Source organism: Crocuta crocuta, unplaced genomic scaffold (genome assembly GCF_008692635.1).
Source record: "Crocuta crocuta isolate KB4526 unplaced genomic scaffold, BGI_CrCroc_1.0 scaffold25, whole genome shotgun sequence".
In the NCBI taxonomy this organism is placed as follows: Eukaryota; Metazoa; Chordata; class Mammalia; order Carnivora; family Hyaenidae; genus Crocuta; species Crocuta crocuta.
Window position 1 is genome coordinate 20,388,389 of NW_027532015.1, and position 19,900 is coordinate 20,408,288.

Genomic DNA, 19,900 nt, shown 5'->3' on the forward strand with positions numbered 1-19,900 from the left:
ACACACACACACACACACACGGGCACTCTCTCTCTCAAAACAAATAAATGAACATTAAAAACAAATCAAAGAAAATAATACTAAAGCTAATAGGGTTTTTTGGCAGGTTATTCACCCATGTAATAAACAGTTACAGCAACATGCTGTGCAGAGTAAATATGTGTTCAATAAACATGAATTATTATAAAAAAAGTATTTACTGAACGAAAAAAATTACTAATATATAATGGAAATTTAGCATGCTGAGGAGTTATTTCTGGCACGTAGACTTAAATAATGTCTGAAAATAATGTAGCCACCTTCACTCAGCAATATTGAGCAAGCTTTTAAGACAGTATATTTAACTCACTTCGAATTAATCACGCAGCTATACAAACACTGAAAAGGCTTTTTAAATGGATATCTGTAAAAGTAATCACTGCCCTACGTTCACACTATTTACGCTGGAACAGACTGAATTCCATATACATCTCCGGCCGAGGGTTGCAGAAGGGAGATAAGCAATATTTGAGGTTGCAGAGATGAAATAAAGAAAGAAAGAAAGAAAGAAAGATGAGAAAATAATTACACCCATTTTACAATTCCTATGAACTCTTAGAGGCGCAGACAGCACAATCATCAGATTTTTCAGAAGACCTAGATTTATAACCTATACAAACCAGACAAACAAGGGATCGTCTTCCTCACCAGGCCATCCAATTAACGTGCAGTTAGAACATTTACGCGGACAAATGATTATCTTAATACTTCTCAACACAGGTGATGTGTTTGTTCCTTGAAAATCTCAGTGAAATCATAGGAATTTCTAGGTATTTCAGTAATATACCTTCAAATGTCTACAAAGACACCCCCCCACGCTGCCTACACCACACATCAAATTTCAAATGTGTAAATTCGGTTTCTCTTTGAAGTTCCTAAGGGGTAAGAGAAAAATACTGAGCAACATTGTTTTGAATCAATGCATCATTTGACTATTTGTATTTGTGCTTCTTGTGATCTGTGCTGGTAACCTATGATAATCTCAACTCTCATTATTCAAACTGTTGAGTCCCCCAAGCATATCATATTCTACCAAACAAGGACTTTCAATAGGGCCTGCCCTCTTCTCATTATTAACAGTCAACCCAGAGTGACTCTTTCAGAAGGTAAGTATCTATACAACTAGTCAGGCTGTCAAGAAAAGGCAAAGAGCGAGAGCAAATCTATTTTAAACTGTGAATGCATTTTCTTCCAGAAAGACTTAACTATAGACACACTCCTCGGTTTTCCAGGATCACCATGGCAACCACATTTTTTTTATATAGAAAATTACCTCACATCTCTGTAGTATACATGGAAACCATGATCTTATACATAGGTGGGACAGGCACCCTCTCTTTGACCATGTAAGGAATTCCCATTTAGGTAGCAGCACCACATACCTGTGAGGGCCCAGGTGTCTCACTCTCTTAAAATGACCAATCCCTTTACACCCTGGAGTTGAGCATCCGCCATGTTCTGAAGCTTCCATTAATTCTACGGAGCCTATAAGAAAGGAAGAGAAAAAAAAAAAGGAGAGGGAGAAAGAAGGTGCATGAAGTTAACCAAAGGCTATAAAATAAAAATTATCCATATCTTTAAAGTCTTTAATTTTAAAGATTTTTCCCTATGCTTTTGTTCACACTATTGAGATTTCTTCAATAGCAAAATGGTACACTTTGATCTAACCCTCTATCAGTGTCACAAATTCCAGAAATACCTATTGTGAATTAATGAGGAGATTCTAAACAATTTTCGTCAAGTAAATAACATAATCAGTTTACAAATACTTATACATTGTGAAAATTTCAAACCCCACACTAGAATACAGAAAACCAGTTACAAATTCCATTCACACTACCCCCTCCATGTTTCATACACTCCCTTACCCTGACCACTTATGTCCCTGTGTAATGTGCTAGACCTTGTTCTAAGCATTCCCATGTATACCTATATGTGTGTGCGTATGTATGTCAACACGTATCAAGTCTTTGGTTTTGTTCCATTTTGTCCCAAACTGTACCAATGTGCACTATTCTGAAACATTTTTCTCTTTAGTCTTTAACATCATATCTTATAAATCTTTCCATCTCAATGGTAACATTCTTTGATTGTTGCACAGTGTCTGTATTATCAGTGTACCAGAATTTAAGTAATCTTTGTTTCCAAGGTTTGTTATTTTAAATGTACTGTAACAAAGAGCATGCATGTGGATTTTTGTACCTTTATGCAGCCTGTAGTGAATCTAGAAACAAGTGAAGCCACTAAACACTAAACTTTTTAAAAACCCACAATAATCTACTGTATTTCCTAAATATTTTCTGCTACAATGTATATGCTTTCCTTCAAAGCTGAAATCACAGTATGTCAAATTCTCAGTGCACGTTTCTTTTTTCTTTTTTTTTAATCGAATTTAAAGGGACTGTACTGAGGTTATTGTAAATCACATGCAGTTTTAGGTAACAGACTGGGAGAGCCTTTGTACACTCTGTCTAGTTTCTCCCACTGGTAACATTTTGCAAAACTACGGTATCAAACCACTACTGATACATTACACTTTAACAGCGTAAGGAACTGTCTTCCAAAAATTCGGTATCAATTTTGAAAGGTGATGAGTACTTCTAAATTAAAGTTTAAAAATCGACATAAACTTTGCTTTTTCAAACATTATTTTTTTCTTTTATATTTCTGGGACTGCGATGTTAACTGAAAATGTGCGAAGAAAAGGATTCCCAAGAGAATAAATGTACAAGGGAGAAAACAAAAGAAAGAAATTGGTAAGAGAAAAGAAAATATTAAGCACCCTACATAAGAAAATGGAAACATTTGTTTAAGTTGTCCTTGCATCTCTTACTCAAAGGAGGCTGAAGAGGATGTCCGGTTTTTGAACACCAGCCCACAGGGTGAATATCAGGACAATCTGCATCTACCCAGTAATCGTAGCAACTATTCCAGCCATCAAAGTGAACCTGGAAACAAAAGGAAATTAACAGTACAATTCAGGTCATAAAAATTCCTACAATTAAAGTTCTAGCCACCACATAACCATTTTTATTTTCTTCTAAATTACATAGATTTAATACCAAGTATCCTTTTTAATTTAAATTACTTCATTTACACTAGGAGAAAAATGGTACTTTTGACCTATCTGCGAATTATCTGCTCATCAATAAATGTCTTGCCAAAGGCATTATTCCAGCAGTACTTCTATAGATATGTGTATCTTCCAACACTAGAACTTGAGTACATAACATCTTCATATGAGCAACATCAAACAGCCAATAAATACTACTTAAGTAATGAATAAATCAGGGAAGGGAGGGACGATGCGAAGAGAGTAAAGAGGCAGGAGGACCTTTCACTTAAATGACAACTCTCTGAGAATTATGCTAAAAAGGCTTTTTAAATAGCAGAGCCTGGGTGGCTGATTTTGGCTCAGGTCAAGATCTCATGGTTTGAGTTCAAGCTGCCATTAGGCTCTGTGCTGTGCTCTGTCTCTCTCTCACTCAAAAGTGAACAAACATTTTTAAAAAAATTTTTTAAAGTCTGTTTTAACAAATTCAATGTCCTATTAGAAATACACTCAGTTTTCAAAATATCCCTCCATCAAATGCATTTCTAACTGTCATTTTTTTCCTGAAATAATTACACTGTCTCTCAAAGAGGTTTCATAGAGTGGTCAGAGCCATCTTTATCAGCCACCACGTGAAAGAGCTATTGGTCTTTCAGGCAGGGTCACTAAGGATCAGCTATGTATCTTTTAAGTATTACATGTATTTTATCTTTTAGGATGAAAGGTATACTGAAAGGGTGTGTGTGTGTGTCTGTGTGTATATATATGTAATATATATATTACTATTATATCTAATTTGCCAGCTAGACCTCCTTTTTAAGTCTGTGAATCCCTTACTAACAACAGATGCCAGTTGGATAAAAAATGAAAGCATTTAAAACTAAACAATAGAAGCTCTAGAACAATGTATGAGTAAATGTATTTGTAATCTTAGGGTAGAATAACCTCTGTAAGCAAGATATCAAATTCAAAACCCATAGAAGACTGCTCAATTTGATTACAGGTACGTAAAAAAATCTTTTTAATGTTTATTTATTTTTGAGAGAGAGAGAGAGAGCATGAGTGGAGAAGGGGCAGAGAAGAGAGACACTGAATTCAAAGCAGGCTCCAGGCTCTGAACTGTCAGCACAGAGCCTGACATGGGGCTCAAACTCATGAACTATGAGATTATGACCCGCGCCGAAGTCAGATGCTTAACCAACTGAGCTACCCAGGAGCCTGTGACTACATGAATATTTAAAACTTCACAGTGGCAAATATTACCACAGAAAAGAGGAAAGACCCATGAGAAACTTAAAAAACAGTTATTATATATGCAACAATATACTCTATTCCTTAATTTATCCAAATATCATGTATCGACATAAAAAGATGAAAAGCCCAACAGAAAGATGAAAGATATAAATTTCTCAGAAATTAGACACTAAATATAAATAGTAAACATATACAATGATAATCAATTTCACTTATAACTAAAAATAGCTACAAATTAAAACCACAAGATGCAATTCTTTCAACCTGTCAAAAATGTTCCATTTTGGTAATTCCTAGAGCTGGTGAGTATGAGTATAAAAAGCTTTCTCAAGGACTGCTGACAGGAGTTTTAACTGGACAGTATTTCTAGACAGGTATTTGCAGTAACGGTCACTTAAAATACATCACTTTTGACTTGATAACGTCAATAACTCAACTCATCGTAATAGAAAACAACCAGAGTATTCACCATTAGGAGACTGGCTAACTAAATTATGGCATGTTTGTATGGCAGAATAAAACAGAGTTGCCAAAGTATATATATATGGGTTTAAAATAATATCCTTTGCAATAAATCCACTTTCTCAAGCTTAGAAGTCAATTAATCCTAGACACTCAAAGCCCACTGAATTTCACACCTGGAAGAAATCACAGGTATTATCTTAAAGAAAAGAAGAGATCACACAGCTAGTTAGGAGGAGTAACCAAACCTAAAATTCAAGAATCCAAATAAAATTGATCACCTTCACATACACTGGTTATAAAAGCAGCACCTAAAGAGAAGTACTTAGGTGCGCCCGGGTGGCTAAGTCGGTTAAGCATCAGACTTCAGCTCAGGTCATGATTTCACAGTTCGTGGGTTCAAGCCCAGTGTCAGGCTCTGTGTTGACAGCTTAGCACCTGGAGCCTACTTTGGATTCTGTGTCTCCCTCTCTTTCCCCCTCCTCATCTCTGTCTCCCAAAAAATAAACATTTAATAGACTAATTAAAATGTACTTAACTCAAAGTAACCCTTTGTTTTCCTCTGATCAAAAACAATGTGCAACTAACAGTGAGAATGACATTCATGATAATTTTCTAAAAATATCAATTTATGCTCTCAATACCACCAGTAAATGAGCAGACATAACTTAGAATGTTTACTAAGTTTAAAATGTTCTAATTCTTAAATAATCAAGTGGTTATTTTACTAGAAACATGAAACTCTCATGTTTTCCGATCTTGCTATTCCTAAATTCTGCTTCTGTTATTTTGGAATCAATGCTCACATAATTCACGTTCCATCTGTTGTATATAAACCACTAAATTTTTTAAAATTTAGGTATCTTCCTACAGCAAACATACTCAATCCTAAGAAATAAATGGTTCTCCACCCTGGATATGTATCAGAATTACCTATGATGAAAAGGAAAAAGGAATGAAGGAAAAAAAAAAACGAAAAAGCTGAGCCCACCTAGGAGATTTTTAATTCACAGTTCCCATTTGGGTTCTATGCACACAGATGTTGTTTACTCAACTTCTAAGTAACTCTGGTGTGCGCTCAGAATTGAGACCCACAGATATTAATTCCTGGGGCATCTGAGGGGCTCAGTTAGTTGAGCATCAACTCTTGGTTTTGGCTCAGATCATGATCCCAGAGTCCTGGGATCAAGCCCGGTGTTGGGCTCCACACTGAGCATGGAGACTGCTTAAGATTCCTTCTTTCTTTCCCTCTGGCCCCTACTCCCTTCATGCATACATGTTCTCTCTAAAACAAAATAGAATAGTACATTACTGTACATCAATGTAGTCTCTGAAAATCTTGATATCATCATAAGTAAAAGGGTATTTTAAGGTTTCCTCACATAGACCTTTAAAAATGCTTATGGAGGATCAATCCTATCTAGTAATGCCACAGTGTTTCCTAGTTTTCATTGAAACTGACATCCTGGTTTGGCAATTAGAAGTCATCTATCCAGGATTAATATACTTTAGATACTACAGATAAATCTAATACCTTCTTTTAAAAAAATTTTTTTATGTTTTTATTTATTTTTGAGACCGAGAGAGACAGACAGCATGAGCAGGGGAGGGTCAGAGAGAGAGGAAGACACAGAATCCAAAGACAGGCTGCAGGCTCTGAGTTGTCAGCACAGAGCCCAACACGGGGCTTGAACCCACGAACTGTGAGATCATGACTTGAGCTGAAGCCAGACACTCAACCGACTGAGCCACCCAGGCACCCCTTCTATAATTTAGATTGGCAGATGATCGAGAGGACTTTAATAGTTTAAGGGTTCAATTTCAGAGATCAAATTTAGTTTACATATTATGAAGAGAGGTAACTAAAAATTCTCTCTTGAGAAGTACCAAATACACTTAAAATGCTATTTGAAATTATGTAAAAATTAATATATAAATTGATATTAATCCTAATCAAAATTCTCACTGTAGAAGCACAGATAAAATAATTTTATTGAAACTTCATGTCTTGTAACTTTTACTACTTCAGCCACTGACATATTAAGAAGTTTTAAACAAACAAAAAATCAGATAACTAAGTAATATTAAGTGATAGTTTTACTGTTGCTGGGGACTATTTTGAAAAGAAATCAAGAAATCAAATGCCTGGGGTGCCTGGGTGGCTCAGTCAGTTGAGCATCCGACTTTGGGTCAAGTCATGATCTCGTGGTTCATGGGTTCAAGCCCTGCATCGGGCTCTGTGCTCTCAGCTAGCTCAGAGCCTGGAGCCTGCTTCAGATTCTGTATCTCCCTCTCTCTCTGACCCTACCCTGCTCCCGCTGTCTCTCTCTTTCTCTCTCTCTCAGAAATAAATAAAACATTAAAAAAATTTTTTTTTAAAGAAATCAAATGCCTAACAAGGAACAAGACAGGAAGATAAACATACAACATGAAATATTTAAAAATTTCACAAACCCCAAAGAGACACAAAATATTTATAATACAAATGTTCCACTTTAAATAAGATTACATATAAAAGGAAACTATGTATAAAAGAAATAATGTATATACATATATATGTATACATGTATATATAAAAGCAATAGTGCTGTATTTAATAAGAATCCTAAAGAAAATAAGACGATTATGGATCAAAGTATAGTGAAGAAGACTTAACTCAAACACATTTAAAATTACAGTTTAGAAAATTGGATACATTTTCACCCAGAAGCATTATGTGGACCCTTTATAGAACCTTAATACATGTTACTGACAATTTAGTAAGAATGAGACAGATAATATTTTAGAAGGTACACTATTTCTTTAAAAAAAAAAAAGGAGAGAGAAAAAAGATTTGGTCGGATTTTCTGTTCACAGGAAAGGCAACTCAGTAAAACACATTTTAGACCCAGGTGCTTATCTCCACTCTCCTCTGAAATTAAAGTTATATTTGAAAGGGTATAAAGCCAGAAGGACCAATGGAGAAGAAGACTGACAGGTGAGAAGCAACANTCACAGCCCAGGCGCCTGAGAACAGACAGGAGAGGAGGAGGGGCCTGAAATTCACAGGACTGGCTCATGGTCAACAGGGAGTAGTCAGAAGCCCTCGGCTGTTTCCCCACTCCACCCACCACAGTACCTGCCCCTTCAACAACCCAACCAAAGAGCAGATGTTTAGCTTGTAGAGAAATAAAATCCCTAAGGCTCTGAATTCTAGAACAGACATGAACTGGCAGCGGGCTGGACAGAAAGCACAGGAACTACAAGCAAGAGCCCTATATTCCAACCCAGTCCTTGTCGTTTTCAGAGCAACCTCCAGGTTCACCCTTCCCCAGAGAGGACTCGGGCAGAAACTGAAAGGCTCCAGAGAAGGACCCAGATGCCGACAAACGGGGATGTCCCTGTGAAAAAAGCTGGCTCTTTTGCTTTCTTATGGTGAAGTCTGCTAGTCTGTAAGTCCCACCCATGAAAAACAGTTAACTTTCCGAGTGCCTTTTTCTTAATGTAGACAGCCAGTCAAGGACTTGATATTTGAGGAAGGCTCCAATATGACGGCAGAAATTTGGAGGAAATAAGCAGGGGACAGAAGAAAAACAATCACTAGCATCCTCAGGTAAGAAACGATATTGCTTCAAGAAATAAAAAGATGATGCCATTTAAAAAGGGGGAGATTAGAAAATAGGAAAAAACTTTTGAAAATTTAAAAAAAATCAGATTTGTAATTAAAAATACAACTTAACAATATTTTTTAAAAACATGGGGCGCCTGGGTGGCTCAGTCTGTTAAGCGTCTGACTTCAGCTCAGGTCAGGATCTCATGGTTTGTGAGTTCGAAACCCATACTGGGCTCTCGGCTGTTAGTGCAGAGCCCCTTTCAGATGCTCTGTCTCCCTCCCTCTCTGCCCCTCCCCACTCACACACTCTCTCAAAAATAAACATTAAAAAATTTTTTTTAAAAAAGCAATATAAGTTTTGAAAAAATAGAGTAGATATCTCTAAGCTAGTAGAATTAAAGAATCAGAGAAGTATAACAAGAAAGTGTAAGGAAATCAAGAGGTCAATGCAAGAAGTTTAATAATCAGAGTAGCAGGACTTCCAGAAAGAGAAGACACAGGATGACAGAAGGAAGTCATCAACTAGGAATACAAGAAACATTTGCAAAAACTGAAGGACACGAAACTCCACAGTAAAGAGCCTGAGTACTCTGCATGAGTACTCACCCAGAGCAGGGAACTGAAATGGCCTTAAACGTCTAAGGTCAGTCGATGTGGATGTGAGAAGACAGCAGAACAATGCTTTCAATTTCTGAGAGAAAATGGCTCCCTACCTTGAATTCTAGGTATGAATCAAATGTAAGACTAGTAATATTGATATTTCCAGATATGCAAGGAGTCACGTACCCTTTCTTGGAAGGTTACAAAAAGATGTGTTTCGGCATGGTAAGAGAATATACTAAGAAAAACTAGGATGTGATTCAAAAAAGAAAGGAAAAAAGAAATACAACATAGTCAACCAACAAAGAGCAGTCTCAGGATGAAAGCTCTGGATAGGCTTAGAGAGCTACTCAGATTACCATAGGCGACTGTTAAGCTGTAGGAAAAACAAGATACAGACAGAAGGCTTATTAAAAATACACTTGGAGGGCGGCTGGGTAGCTCAGTTGGTCAAGCATCTGACTCTTGATTTTGGCTCAGGTCATGATCTCAAGGTTCGTGGGTTCAAGCCCCATGTTGCGCACTGTGCCGGCAGTGTGGAGCCTGCTTGGGGTTCTCTCTCTCTCTCTCTCTCTCNTGGACCTCTTGTAAATTTCTGATACTATGAGCAGAGAAAATCTAAAAAATCAAAACACAAGAAATTACTGACTCTGGAAAAAAATGTTATAAGAAAAAAATGGTTCTACTCAGCAGTGAATAAGACTTATTTACTCATGGTAACACGAACACGGAAGACTGAGAAAACATTTTAAAAACATGTGAAGTAACTACTGAGAGGATTCAGGGATGGAGCAGATATCGTAAGAGCTCAATGCTGAACTACCCTAACAGGAAGGAAAATACACTGGACCTAAAATTGATGGGACTGAGAAAACAGCAGAATATAGACAATATTTCAGAAAATTAGGGAGAAAATGTCAGAAGCAGCAGCTAAAAAAAAAAAAAAAAAAAAAGGAAAGCTCTTGCCTGTGAGGAAGCAGAAGCGAGGGTAATGAGGGACCGCGTGGGCCTCTGTTATGTTTTAACTGTCCCCAGAACATATACAGATGAGAGCAACATTTTGCTTGGTTTCTTTCAGCATCTGATGAGAGTTTTAAACTGTTTACCTGTAATAACTTAAGGTGTGAAATATATTATATTACCTAAAAGATTGATTTTATTTAGCTGGAGAGCTGATTTTATACCCAAGAAACTTAAAATACTAAGCTATGCTAATGACTTAGTCTCTGTACGCTCTTTGGCTTCCTGAATAAGAAAGACAAGATTCTTGCTCCATCATCTCCTACAACATTAGAAAAACTCCTACCAATGAAAGCTTTTTACAGTCTCAGAAGGGTGATGAATCCTGAAAGTGGGTCATCGTCACCTGTCTGCTGACCTTTTGAGGACTTCAGAAATACACAGGTACTTGTTTAGTGGTTTTCAGCTATGAAGTTTATACCAGTGATTGTGAAAATGGTAACTGTCAACTACGCATCTCATAGCTAGCTCTGTTTTGGGTGTTAAACAACCTGAATGTTTTATTAGAAAGAGAATTCGGCCAGAAGCAAAAAGAGCAGGATTCTAGTCCAGACTTTCCCTATTAACTAACTGAACTACCCACTTTAGAGTATCTGATTTCTCGGCCAAAAACCATCTCACATGTAAAATCAGAGTTAATCTATTTTTTTTTTTTTTTTTACTATTACAGTAATTAATGTGTTCCTGAAATCAGGTAACTAAAAAAAAACCCCTAATCATTCATAATTCATTTATTATAAAAAATCATTTATAATCACTCACAATTCTTAGCACCCCAAGAGAATCACTGTCATTACTTCGGTTAAGTTTCTTTCCACAATATTCTTTAAAAAACAATATCAGACATCATATAGAATAGTAAACCTGAGTTTTTTCACTTGGCAATATTAAGTATTTTTCTAAACTATTTACCATCATATACTGTAATTTATTTAACCTATATCGTACTGTGCTTGTTTGCAATCTTAAATACTATAAACTGCTATATTTTCCTTACAGTTTTTATCTTTGCATGCTTGCTTTGGTTAATTCCTAACATAAATTCCTAGGAGTGAGGTTCTTGAATTAAAGGGTTAGCAACATTCAAGACTTTTGATGCCTTCGCCACACTGCTCCTTAGTGGCCAAGATACTTTCTATTCCTACCAGCTACATAAGAGAGTCAACTTTTCATGCACCCAAACCAAAACACTTATTTTTTTTTCAATTCTGACCAATTTGATTTTTAAAAAGAATATCTTGCTTAGTTCTACATTTCTTTGATCACTAGCCTAGGTTAATTAAAAAATACTTATAGTCCTAAGATACTCTGATTGCTTTATGATTTACATTATGACACCAAGGACAATTAAAGGAAAATACACTTGAAAAAGGTTAGTAGGCTCTGCATTGCTTATAATTTCCACACCACTGATGATTATATAATCTTAAAAATAGCTAATTAAGCATTAAATGTCTGCTTTATACAAAACCACATTTACACATGTTTTCCATGTTCTTTTATGATTTTTAATATATTATCTCATTAGAGATAGCTGAATGTGTGATTTATTTATTTTTTTTAAGAGCATAAATTTCGACTCCTAGAGCTTAGGGCTGCGACTTAGTTCTGCTGCTGACAGAACTAATAAGTAATTCGTTAGCTCTTTCTGAGGCTCAGCTTCCCAGATAAAATAATGATCATCACATAAGCCTCCTACACTGTCACCACCACATATGTCAAAGAGTGGAAGAACGCTGTTAGCCAGTAAGACACCACACAGATCTAACATCATGTTGCTTTTACAACTACCACTATTCTGATGAGGAAGTCCAACCAACCCTGTGAAGTAAGTGGAATGAACAGTGCTCTGATTTGAGAGTGAAGGTAACAGAGAAGCCAGAAACAAGAGACAACTTCTGGCTCCTCACCTGGACCTGCTGTTACACTTCCCTTCATCACCCGTGGACATGACAGACCAAATCCACCTTCCTGAACATTCGCTTACCCTCTGACAGGTACTTCCTTCGCTTTTATGAATCCAGACCTAATTAAAACTTGACTTTCTTTATAAAATCATTCCTCTTTCCTTGTCCTGTATTAAAGAGCTATACTTCTGTACTTTTCTTCTGAAAAGTCTACATCTAATACAGTCCCAGAAAAAAACATTAATCTTCAAATTTTCAAAAAAAAGAGCATTCTATTGGAGAATGACATATTATATTCACAAGAAATCCCTTTCTTATTTATGACTTCTAATATTTTGAGTGTGTGCGAGGAGAAAGAAGGTAGATACAACATATTAAATGTCAGTCATTAAGAGAACTTGTATAGATGAAAGGAAAAGACTGTATAAATATTGAGAAAGCTATACAGCCACTTTATTTTCATATTCCTGTAGTCTTACTGATTTAATTCTAAGACTTCACAAATTAAATATCTGCTAAAGTTTCCAACCAGGTTATCTTGTAACAAAAGACAAGACAAAACCACAAGCAGAGAACACTCACTTTTATTCGGTGATCATCGGTGTCTGCAACTGTTGCTACTCTAATAAACACAGGATTTCTCTTGTCTATGACTTCAAGCTTCATTTTTTTCTGGAATCCATGTGGAGGTTTCTGCCGTACAGAAAATGTTACATGGTAAGATTCAGAGGAAGAGAAGGTGGGCTCTGTGTCACAAAGACAGAGTCAGAAGATGAGCGATTTAGAGAATCGACCTTTGAACCCCCAAGTTCCTACAGTAGCTCTGGGCCTCATCATCCTTATCAAAAAAACACAATCCCAAATCACATGGCCAAACCCTGAAACAAGAGAAACAACCTGAGCACTCAGCCACAGGAGGAAACAGAAAGCAAAAAGACCTTAAGATAAAATGCAAAATATTGTGGTTATTTGATTAGGCAGGGGGAAGGCAAGAAGTTTTTCTCATTAGTTAGAAGGAGGTGTGCTGGCAAAAATCAACAAGCATAAAAAAGTATTTATTAAAAGAGAAGAAAGAACATTAAAGTGGCAGAGATGTGACACAGATTAGAAATGGTCATGAGAGCAAACAGGCAGAAGATGTCTTTAAAAAAAGAAAATTGAGGGGCGCCTGGGTGGCTCAGTCGGTTAAGCGTCTGGCTTCAGCTCAGGTCATGATCTCACGGTTCATGGGCTTGAGCCCCGCGTCGGGCTCTGTGCGGTCAGCACAGAGTATGGAGCCTGCTTCAGATTCTGTGTCTCCCTCTTTCTCTGACCCTCCCTTGCTCACGCTGTCTCTCTCTCTCTGTCTCTCAGAAATAAATAAAAACATTAAAAATAATAATAAAAAATAAAAGGGTCGTTTTCTTAAAGAAAAAAAGAAAATTGAGGGGCGCCTGGGTGGTTCAGTTGGTTAAGCGTCCGACTTGGGCTCAGGTCATGATCTCCCGGTTTGTGAGTCCAAGCCCCGCGTCGAGCTCTGTGCTGACAGCTCAGAGCCTGGACCCTCCTTTGGATTCTCTGTCTCCCCTTCTCTCTGCCCCTCCCATGCACATGCTCTGTCTCTATCTCTCAATAATAAATAAATGTTCTTTAAAAATTAAAAAAAATAAAAAAGAAATAAAAAAAGAAAATTGGCCATCAAAACATAGGAGATGGAATCGCTCTTGTAAGAACAGGCATGAGAAAGGAGGACCTTTCCTCCTATACCTTAGGTAGCTCCGCCTCAGAATTCAGCAAAAGCCTGTAAACCTCCAAAAAAGTGGCAGGTTATAGAAGGCAAGCTGATTGGTATGTTGGGTAAATTGGTATGTTGGATAAATTACCTGAGCATCACTTCCCTGTTCTGCAAAGTGGGTGTAACAAAACTGTGGCGCTGAGAACTAAGTGTGAAAATTACGTAAAGGATAAAAAACAATCAATGCAAGTCACCTAAAGGCCAAACTAGGGAAATTGTAGTTTTCTCTCTGGTATCAGTGTGACATAAGATATGCAGACTGACCTCGATATGATTTTATCCAGTTCAAAGCAAAGAGCAATACAGTTCTTGTAACAGCTTGAGGTGAAGTTAGAGAGTCAGTAAAAATTCCCAAGTAAGGCGTAACTTTAATTATCCAGTTTTAAATCCTAAATTTACTATCAGCTGGAATCACCCACATTCTTTTATATGGCTTTTCTTTATGTAATCTACTTTTTCCTCAAAAATTTTTGACATCCTTTTTTTCTATTATTTGGGCCCATACCTCTAATTAATTCTATCCTTTAAAAACCCCAGCAATTTATACACAAGATGATCACTTAAAAAAGTATTATTTGTGATAGACTAATTATGTTACATTAAAAACATTTTTTAAATACTTAACATATTCTTCTTTAAATTTATGAAAAAATACAAATAATTAAGCAAGTTGTTAGAGATGAAAACAATTTAAAATGCTTTTCATCACTTATTCTTCCCTTGCAATGAAATGAGGTTTCCTTTGAATCTTAAGTTATATGTAAGACGCAATGGCTCTGAGTTAGAAAGACAATATAATAAAAGCAAATGGCCTTGTATTTTGATAATTAAACATGCTGATTACGAGCAACAACATGAAAAACAGCATTTCAGGTTGCCATAAACAAATCCAACCACAATTTTCATTAGAAAACAATATCCTGCCTTGTTTTGGGTTTTCAGAATATCTAGCTGAAAAACAGAAGCTTTGCTGTATGAGCACAAACAACCCATTGCACACCAATTCAAGCAGTTCCTTTCCAAGGAGACAGCTCCAAAATGAGGCCAGCGACAAAAGTCCCTGCAACAATTTTGACTTTCAAAAGTTTAAAAAGTCAAAACCATCTTGTGTGGTCTTCTGTTTCCCTCTCCTTCCCATTCTGGTTCACTAGTGTATCTCTTTCTGTTCTGAAATTTCAATGAATGAACACTATCGTCAACACAAATTAATGGAACTGTGTAAGATGTATTAACTCACCACTTTGAAAGCTCTAGCAGGAGCAGGTAAGGAATTGGTTTCTTCTAAGTATTTATCCCAAGAAAAATGTTTCACATTTGGATAACCTACAAAAGAAAAGAGCAAACCCTGTCACGTTTAACCAAAATGATAGTGAGAACCACAAAGTGACCTATAAAATTATAAGATATCGTTATCATCGTCTAGGAAATTATGTTCATATTCCAAATAACTTTAAGGTGAGTAACACACTCAGATCTAACTGTAATAATTATATTACTTTCATCTTGATCATGACTCCTCTATTACCTTTTCAGTGAAAATAGAACATATATGTGTATGTATAATTTATATTTGGGGGTAGGTCCTACATACAGATATACATACACAAACAAAAATGCCCTTTAATGTGCAATTCTACTTCTCCTAATCTAATGAAATCTCATGCACACATAGACAATGCACAGCTGTCGATGAAAAAATGTAAAAACAAGTTTAATAACAGTATAGAAAATGTGCAAATACATGGTACATATGAAACAGAAAGCATTTATTAAAAACAATGAGGCAGATTTACATATACTAATGTGTGAAATATTCTAGGTATGTCATCATACTGTTAGGTCAAACAAGCAGAACTAAGTCATAGAAGAGTATTCATAAAATAGATAGAAAGAACTATGCCTCCTTCTTCCTGCCCCCAGAACTATGCCTCCTTCTTCCTGCCCCCCTCCCCTTTTGTTTCCTCCAGAGTCCAAAATCCATTAGGCAGACATGAGCAGGAGTTAACAGTGACTCAGTGGGTAGGAAACTGGCTACATAAAAAGGAATGGAAAAATCTGTAAATATACTGCAGATAAAGGAAGGTGGGTTTCTACTGACTGAAAAACTAAGTAAAGTAGGAAACTAGAATAAACTTTGTTGTCTTGGATATGAATTGGAGCTAATGATATAATTCATTATTTTCAATGTCTAAGTAGGTACAGAAATATGCATAAATATATTTTTTTTACATTTTAACATGAATATATTCCCTAACTATACCCTCCGAGAGGACAGAGACAGCGTAACCCAGTAGCAATCAGTGCATCTACTGTTTAGATTTTAGCTTGAATCAGGGAAAGTACAAGATAAGCCCTGCTGTTCCAGAAAGTAGGACATTCTCAAAGAACATGTCAAAGGACATAGTAACCGGCTCAAAGGGACTCCCATGGGCCAGATCTGAGAAAATATTGACATGAAAGTAAATAATGCTGATTATGGACTACAACCCATTGATGAAAACAGTATGTATGAATACATGTAGACATAAATAAATTAACCAATGAATAAACAGGAAGATAAGAAAGCTATTCTTTGCAGAGTATCAACTGTTTACATACAAGGAATGATGGAATAAAAAAAATAGCATTTAGCAACTGTCAGAGTAAAAATTCAAGCTAGATATATCAACAGATGTTAAAACTAGTGAGTGACAGCAGGATGAGGTAAAGGATACTTACACAATCTCAAAGTATCTCTCCGCAAAATACTAGGTGATTACAGAGGAAAAAAATAACTGTTGCTGGAGAAGTCTGGCAAAACACCATCTTGGTCACTAATTGTAAAAGATCATCAAAGACACAAACTGACAGCATGACATCCACTGAGAGGATGCAGTGAACACACAGCACTATTTCTGCAATGTTCCTGCCCAAATCCAGAACCTGGATCCAATCATGAGGAAACGCCAAACATATCCAAAGTCAGTGGCATTCTACAAAATGACTAACCTCTAATTTCCAAACACACTGAGGTCATGAAAGTCAAGGAAAGCCTGACTGAAGGAGAGTAGAGGGGTATGACAACCAAGTGCAATGTCTGATCCTTTTGCTACAAATGACATCATTGATACAACTGATGAACTTGAGTCTCTGGGTCAAGTGTACAGATGACTTTCATACTATTCTTTCAACTTTTCTGTACATTTGAAATTATTTCAAAATAAAAGTTTAAAGAGTAAGTATGCAAATATATTTCTATAAATACAAACATTTTACAACATATTTTTAAGGAATGTATCTTGCCCACTTTAAATAATATTAAAGCTGACTGCATATGCACAGGTGTTTGTGTATACACAGAGACAGAATGATTTTTCTGGAGAGATACAAGGACAAACTCAAACTATTATGAGAGACAGCAGCGGTTATCTCTATTTTCACTCTAGATTTTTATTTATTTTTTTTAATTTAAAAAAAATTTTAATGTTTTATTTATTTCTAGAAGAGAGAGAGACAGCATGAGCAGGGGAGGGTCAGAGAGAGAGGGAGTCACAGACTGAAACAGGCTCCAGGCTCTGAGCTGGCAGTCAGCACAGAGCCCGACGCGGGGCTCCAACCCACGAACCGCGAGATCATGACCTAAGCGAAAGTCGGACACTTAACCGACTAAGCCACCCAGGCACCCCTATTTTTATTTTTTAATGTTTATTTATTTTTGAGAGAGAGAGACAGAGTGCAAGTGGGAAAGGGACAGAGAGAGAGAGAAAGAGAGAGAGAGAGACTGAGAGAGAGAGAGAGAGAGAGAGAGAGAAAATCTGAAGTAGGCTCCAGAGTCTGGACTGTCAACACAGAGCCCAATGTGGGACACGAACTCACAAACTCTGAGATCATGACCTGAGCCGCGGTCAGATGTTTAATTGACTAAGCCCTCCAGATGCCCCAAACACTCTAAATTTTTAAAAACAAGCATGTATTGGGGCACCTGGGTGGTGCAGTTGGGTAAGCATCTGACTTTTGATCTCGGTTCAGGCCATGCTGAGTTTGAGAGTTTGTGCCCCACATCGGGCTCTGCACTAATGCCATGGAGCCTGCTTGGTCTTCTACTTCTCCTTCTCTCTGCCCCTCTCCTGCTTGTGCTCTCTCTCGCTCTCAAAAATAAATAAATAAACTTAAAAGAGTAAAAAAAAGATAATAAAAAAATAAAAACAAGCATGTATAATATATAATTCAAAATAAAAATCGTTTTAAACAGTCATTAAGAAAGACTTCAGTTTTGGAAACAGAACAAGAGGTAAATGCTCCATATTTGGGGAAAAACACGAACGTGGAGAGTCTAGCAGGGCTGATCCATGAAGTAACAAGAGGGGCAGCAGAGCAGCTGTCTAGGAAGAGTAATTAGGGTCCTTCTCAGACGGGACATCAGAGATCCTGCCAGGAAGCCGCCCTCAGAGAAAAAGGACCGGAGAAAGGGCACCTTTTTTGTCATGGCGCCTGAGTAACATCAGCATAGGCCTTACAAACCATTATTTGACGGTTTCTTTTTAAACGTGTATGTATATGTGTGTGTGTGTGTGTGTGTGTGTGTGTGTGTGTGTGTGTTACACATAAAATGTATCATTTTAACCACTTTTAGGTGTACAATCAGTGGTGTTTAGTATACTCACATTGCTGTATTTGGTACCTTTGAATATGAAATCTGGATTTTGAAAATGTGTCAAAAAGCTATGTTTTTCTTCTCTTCCTCTTATATCAAAGTCCATAGAAAGAGACAGAGGACTTGGTGATTGGCCTCACATGAAATGTCAGCAATAATGCCTTGCACCACCCCTTCCCACGGTACTGAGGCCAGTGCTGTGAAGACATAACCAAGAACTACTATTCACTGGTTCTGTGTTTATTTACCAGACCTCTGATTACGACCAGGAAGGTGGTAAAGAAAAAAAAAAAAAAATGGATCAATACCAAACTGGGAAATCTAAAAGAATCCTCGCAGCAACTCCAATGGTCACAGTGGCTCCAGGTTAAGTGTGCGATCAATATTCACTGGCCGCTGACCGTGTGTAAGCCCCAGCACACAGGAAAGCTGTACAGGAAAGCCTTCCAGACAGCTCCACGTCTGAGCCCTGGCACTGTGAAAATCTTGCTTTACTAACACTTTGTGGTTTATGTTAATGCTCGCTCATCTTTGAAACAGTTCTATAAATCGGTGGACAGGGGCTTTTGTGCCTTAACATTGGAGAAAACTCAGAAAGCAGAAGGGACTCATCTCAGTCACCCCTGGGATGGTTGGTCCCCTGGCTGAGTAAATGATCAGACATGAAGACACAGTACCACAGAACTGGAAACAAGCCCCCAAATGAAATCGGCTGTTGGAATGAATGAGACAAGTATCGGAAGCTCTAAGCCGAGGCTTTGATGCTTCTGTGCTGCCAGCAACATCCACAAATCAGCTCTTAGCCAACCAAGGAGCAATCTTTTGCCTGTGATGATGGATGCTCTCCTCACTCACGTGAGTACTCATAAGCACCAGTGCAGCTGACGCTCTGTGGCAGCTGATGACCCTGTCTATTCACTCAGTGAATAGCCATGCCACCTTCAACAGTGACACACTCGGAAACTCACTGTCTTGGTTATGAAGAAGCCATAGAATCTGTTCCTCAGCATAAGAAAATAAACTCAACATGACATAAAACAAAGAAACAATTCTCCAGCACAGTGTAAACAAAGGGGAGAAGGGGCCACAGAGCCATAGGCAGATGGATGAAGTACCCGGAAACTACAGATAATGAAGAGGCACTACCAGCATAAAGGTGGAAAATCTATTTTGGAACCTATAACCCAATAGAAAGAGGAAAACTGAATGTGTAAGTTCTGATCCAGGTTAAAAAAAAAAAAAAATCTAAAGCCTCAATTACTCACTTAAATGTGAACACTGGGCTTTTGTCAGAATGGACCATGACCTGTGGGTCAAGGCTCCATCCACAAACGCAGTCCCCTATGTCCATCTCGCTATATTCATTAAAGCTTTAGACAACTCACTTGTGTGGTCAGACAATATGTTTAAATTCACATTAATGGAAAGCCTAGAAATGAATGTCAACTTGAAAAATAAAAGATCTTTTTAAAAAGAACTTCTGATTTTCCAAAGAAGACAACCTTTGATACTCTGCTATGGACTAAGCCAGGATATGTACTTCCAGGTGTATCAGGGGTCAGCTAAC

The 19,900-nt window shown here is 37.2% G+C and overlaps 1 protein-coding gene across 4 annotated transcripts in view; it reads right to left on the reverse strand.

Annotated features, from left to right (window-relative positions):
* L3MBTL3 (L3MBTL histone methyl-lysine binding protein 3) overlaps positions 1-19,900 on the reverse strand; it is a 120,103-nt gene that overhangs the window by 40,516 nt on the left and 59,687 nt on the right. For all 4 annotated transcript variants that reach the window (XM_077776092.1, XM_077776093.1, XM_077776090.1 and 1 more), the window contains 4 exons: positions 14,938-15,023; positions 12,509-12,619; positions 2,873-2,987; positions 1,422-1,524 (listed from right to left, as the gene is read on the reverse strand). In XM_077776092.1, the coding sequence (XP_077632218.1) occupies positions 1,422-1,524; positions 2,873-2,987; positions 12,509-12,619; positions 14,938-15,023 (415 nt within the window). The remainder of the gene's footprint in view (positions 1-1,421; positions 1,525-2,872; positions 2,988-12,508; positions 12,620-14,937; positions 15,024-19,900) is intronic.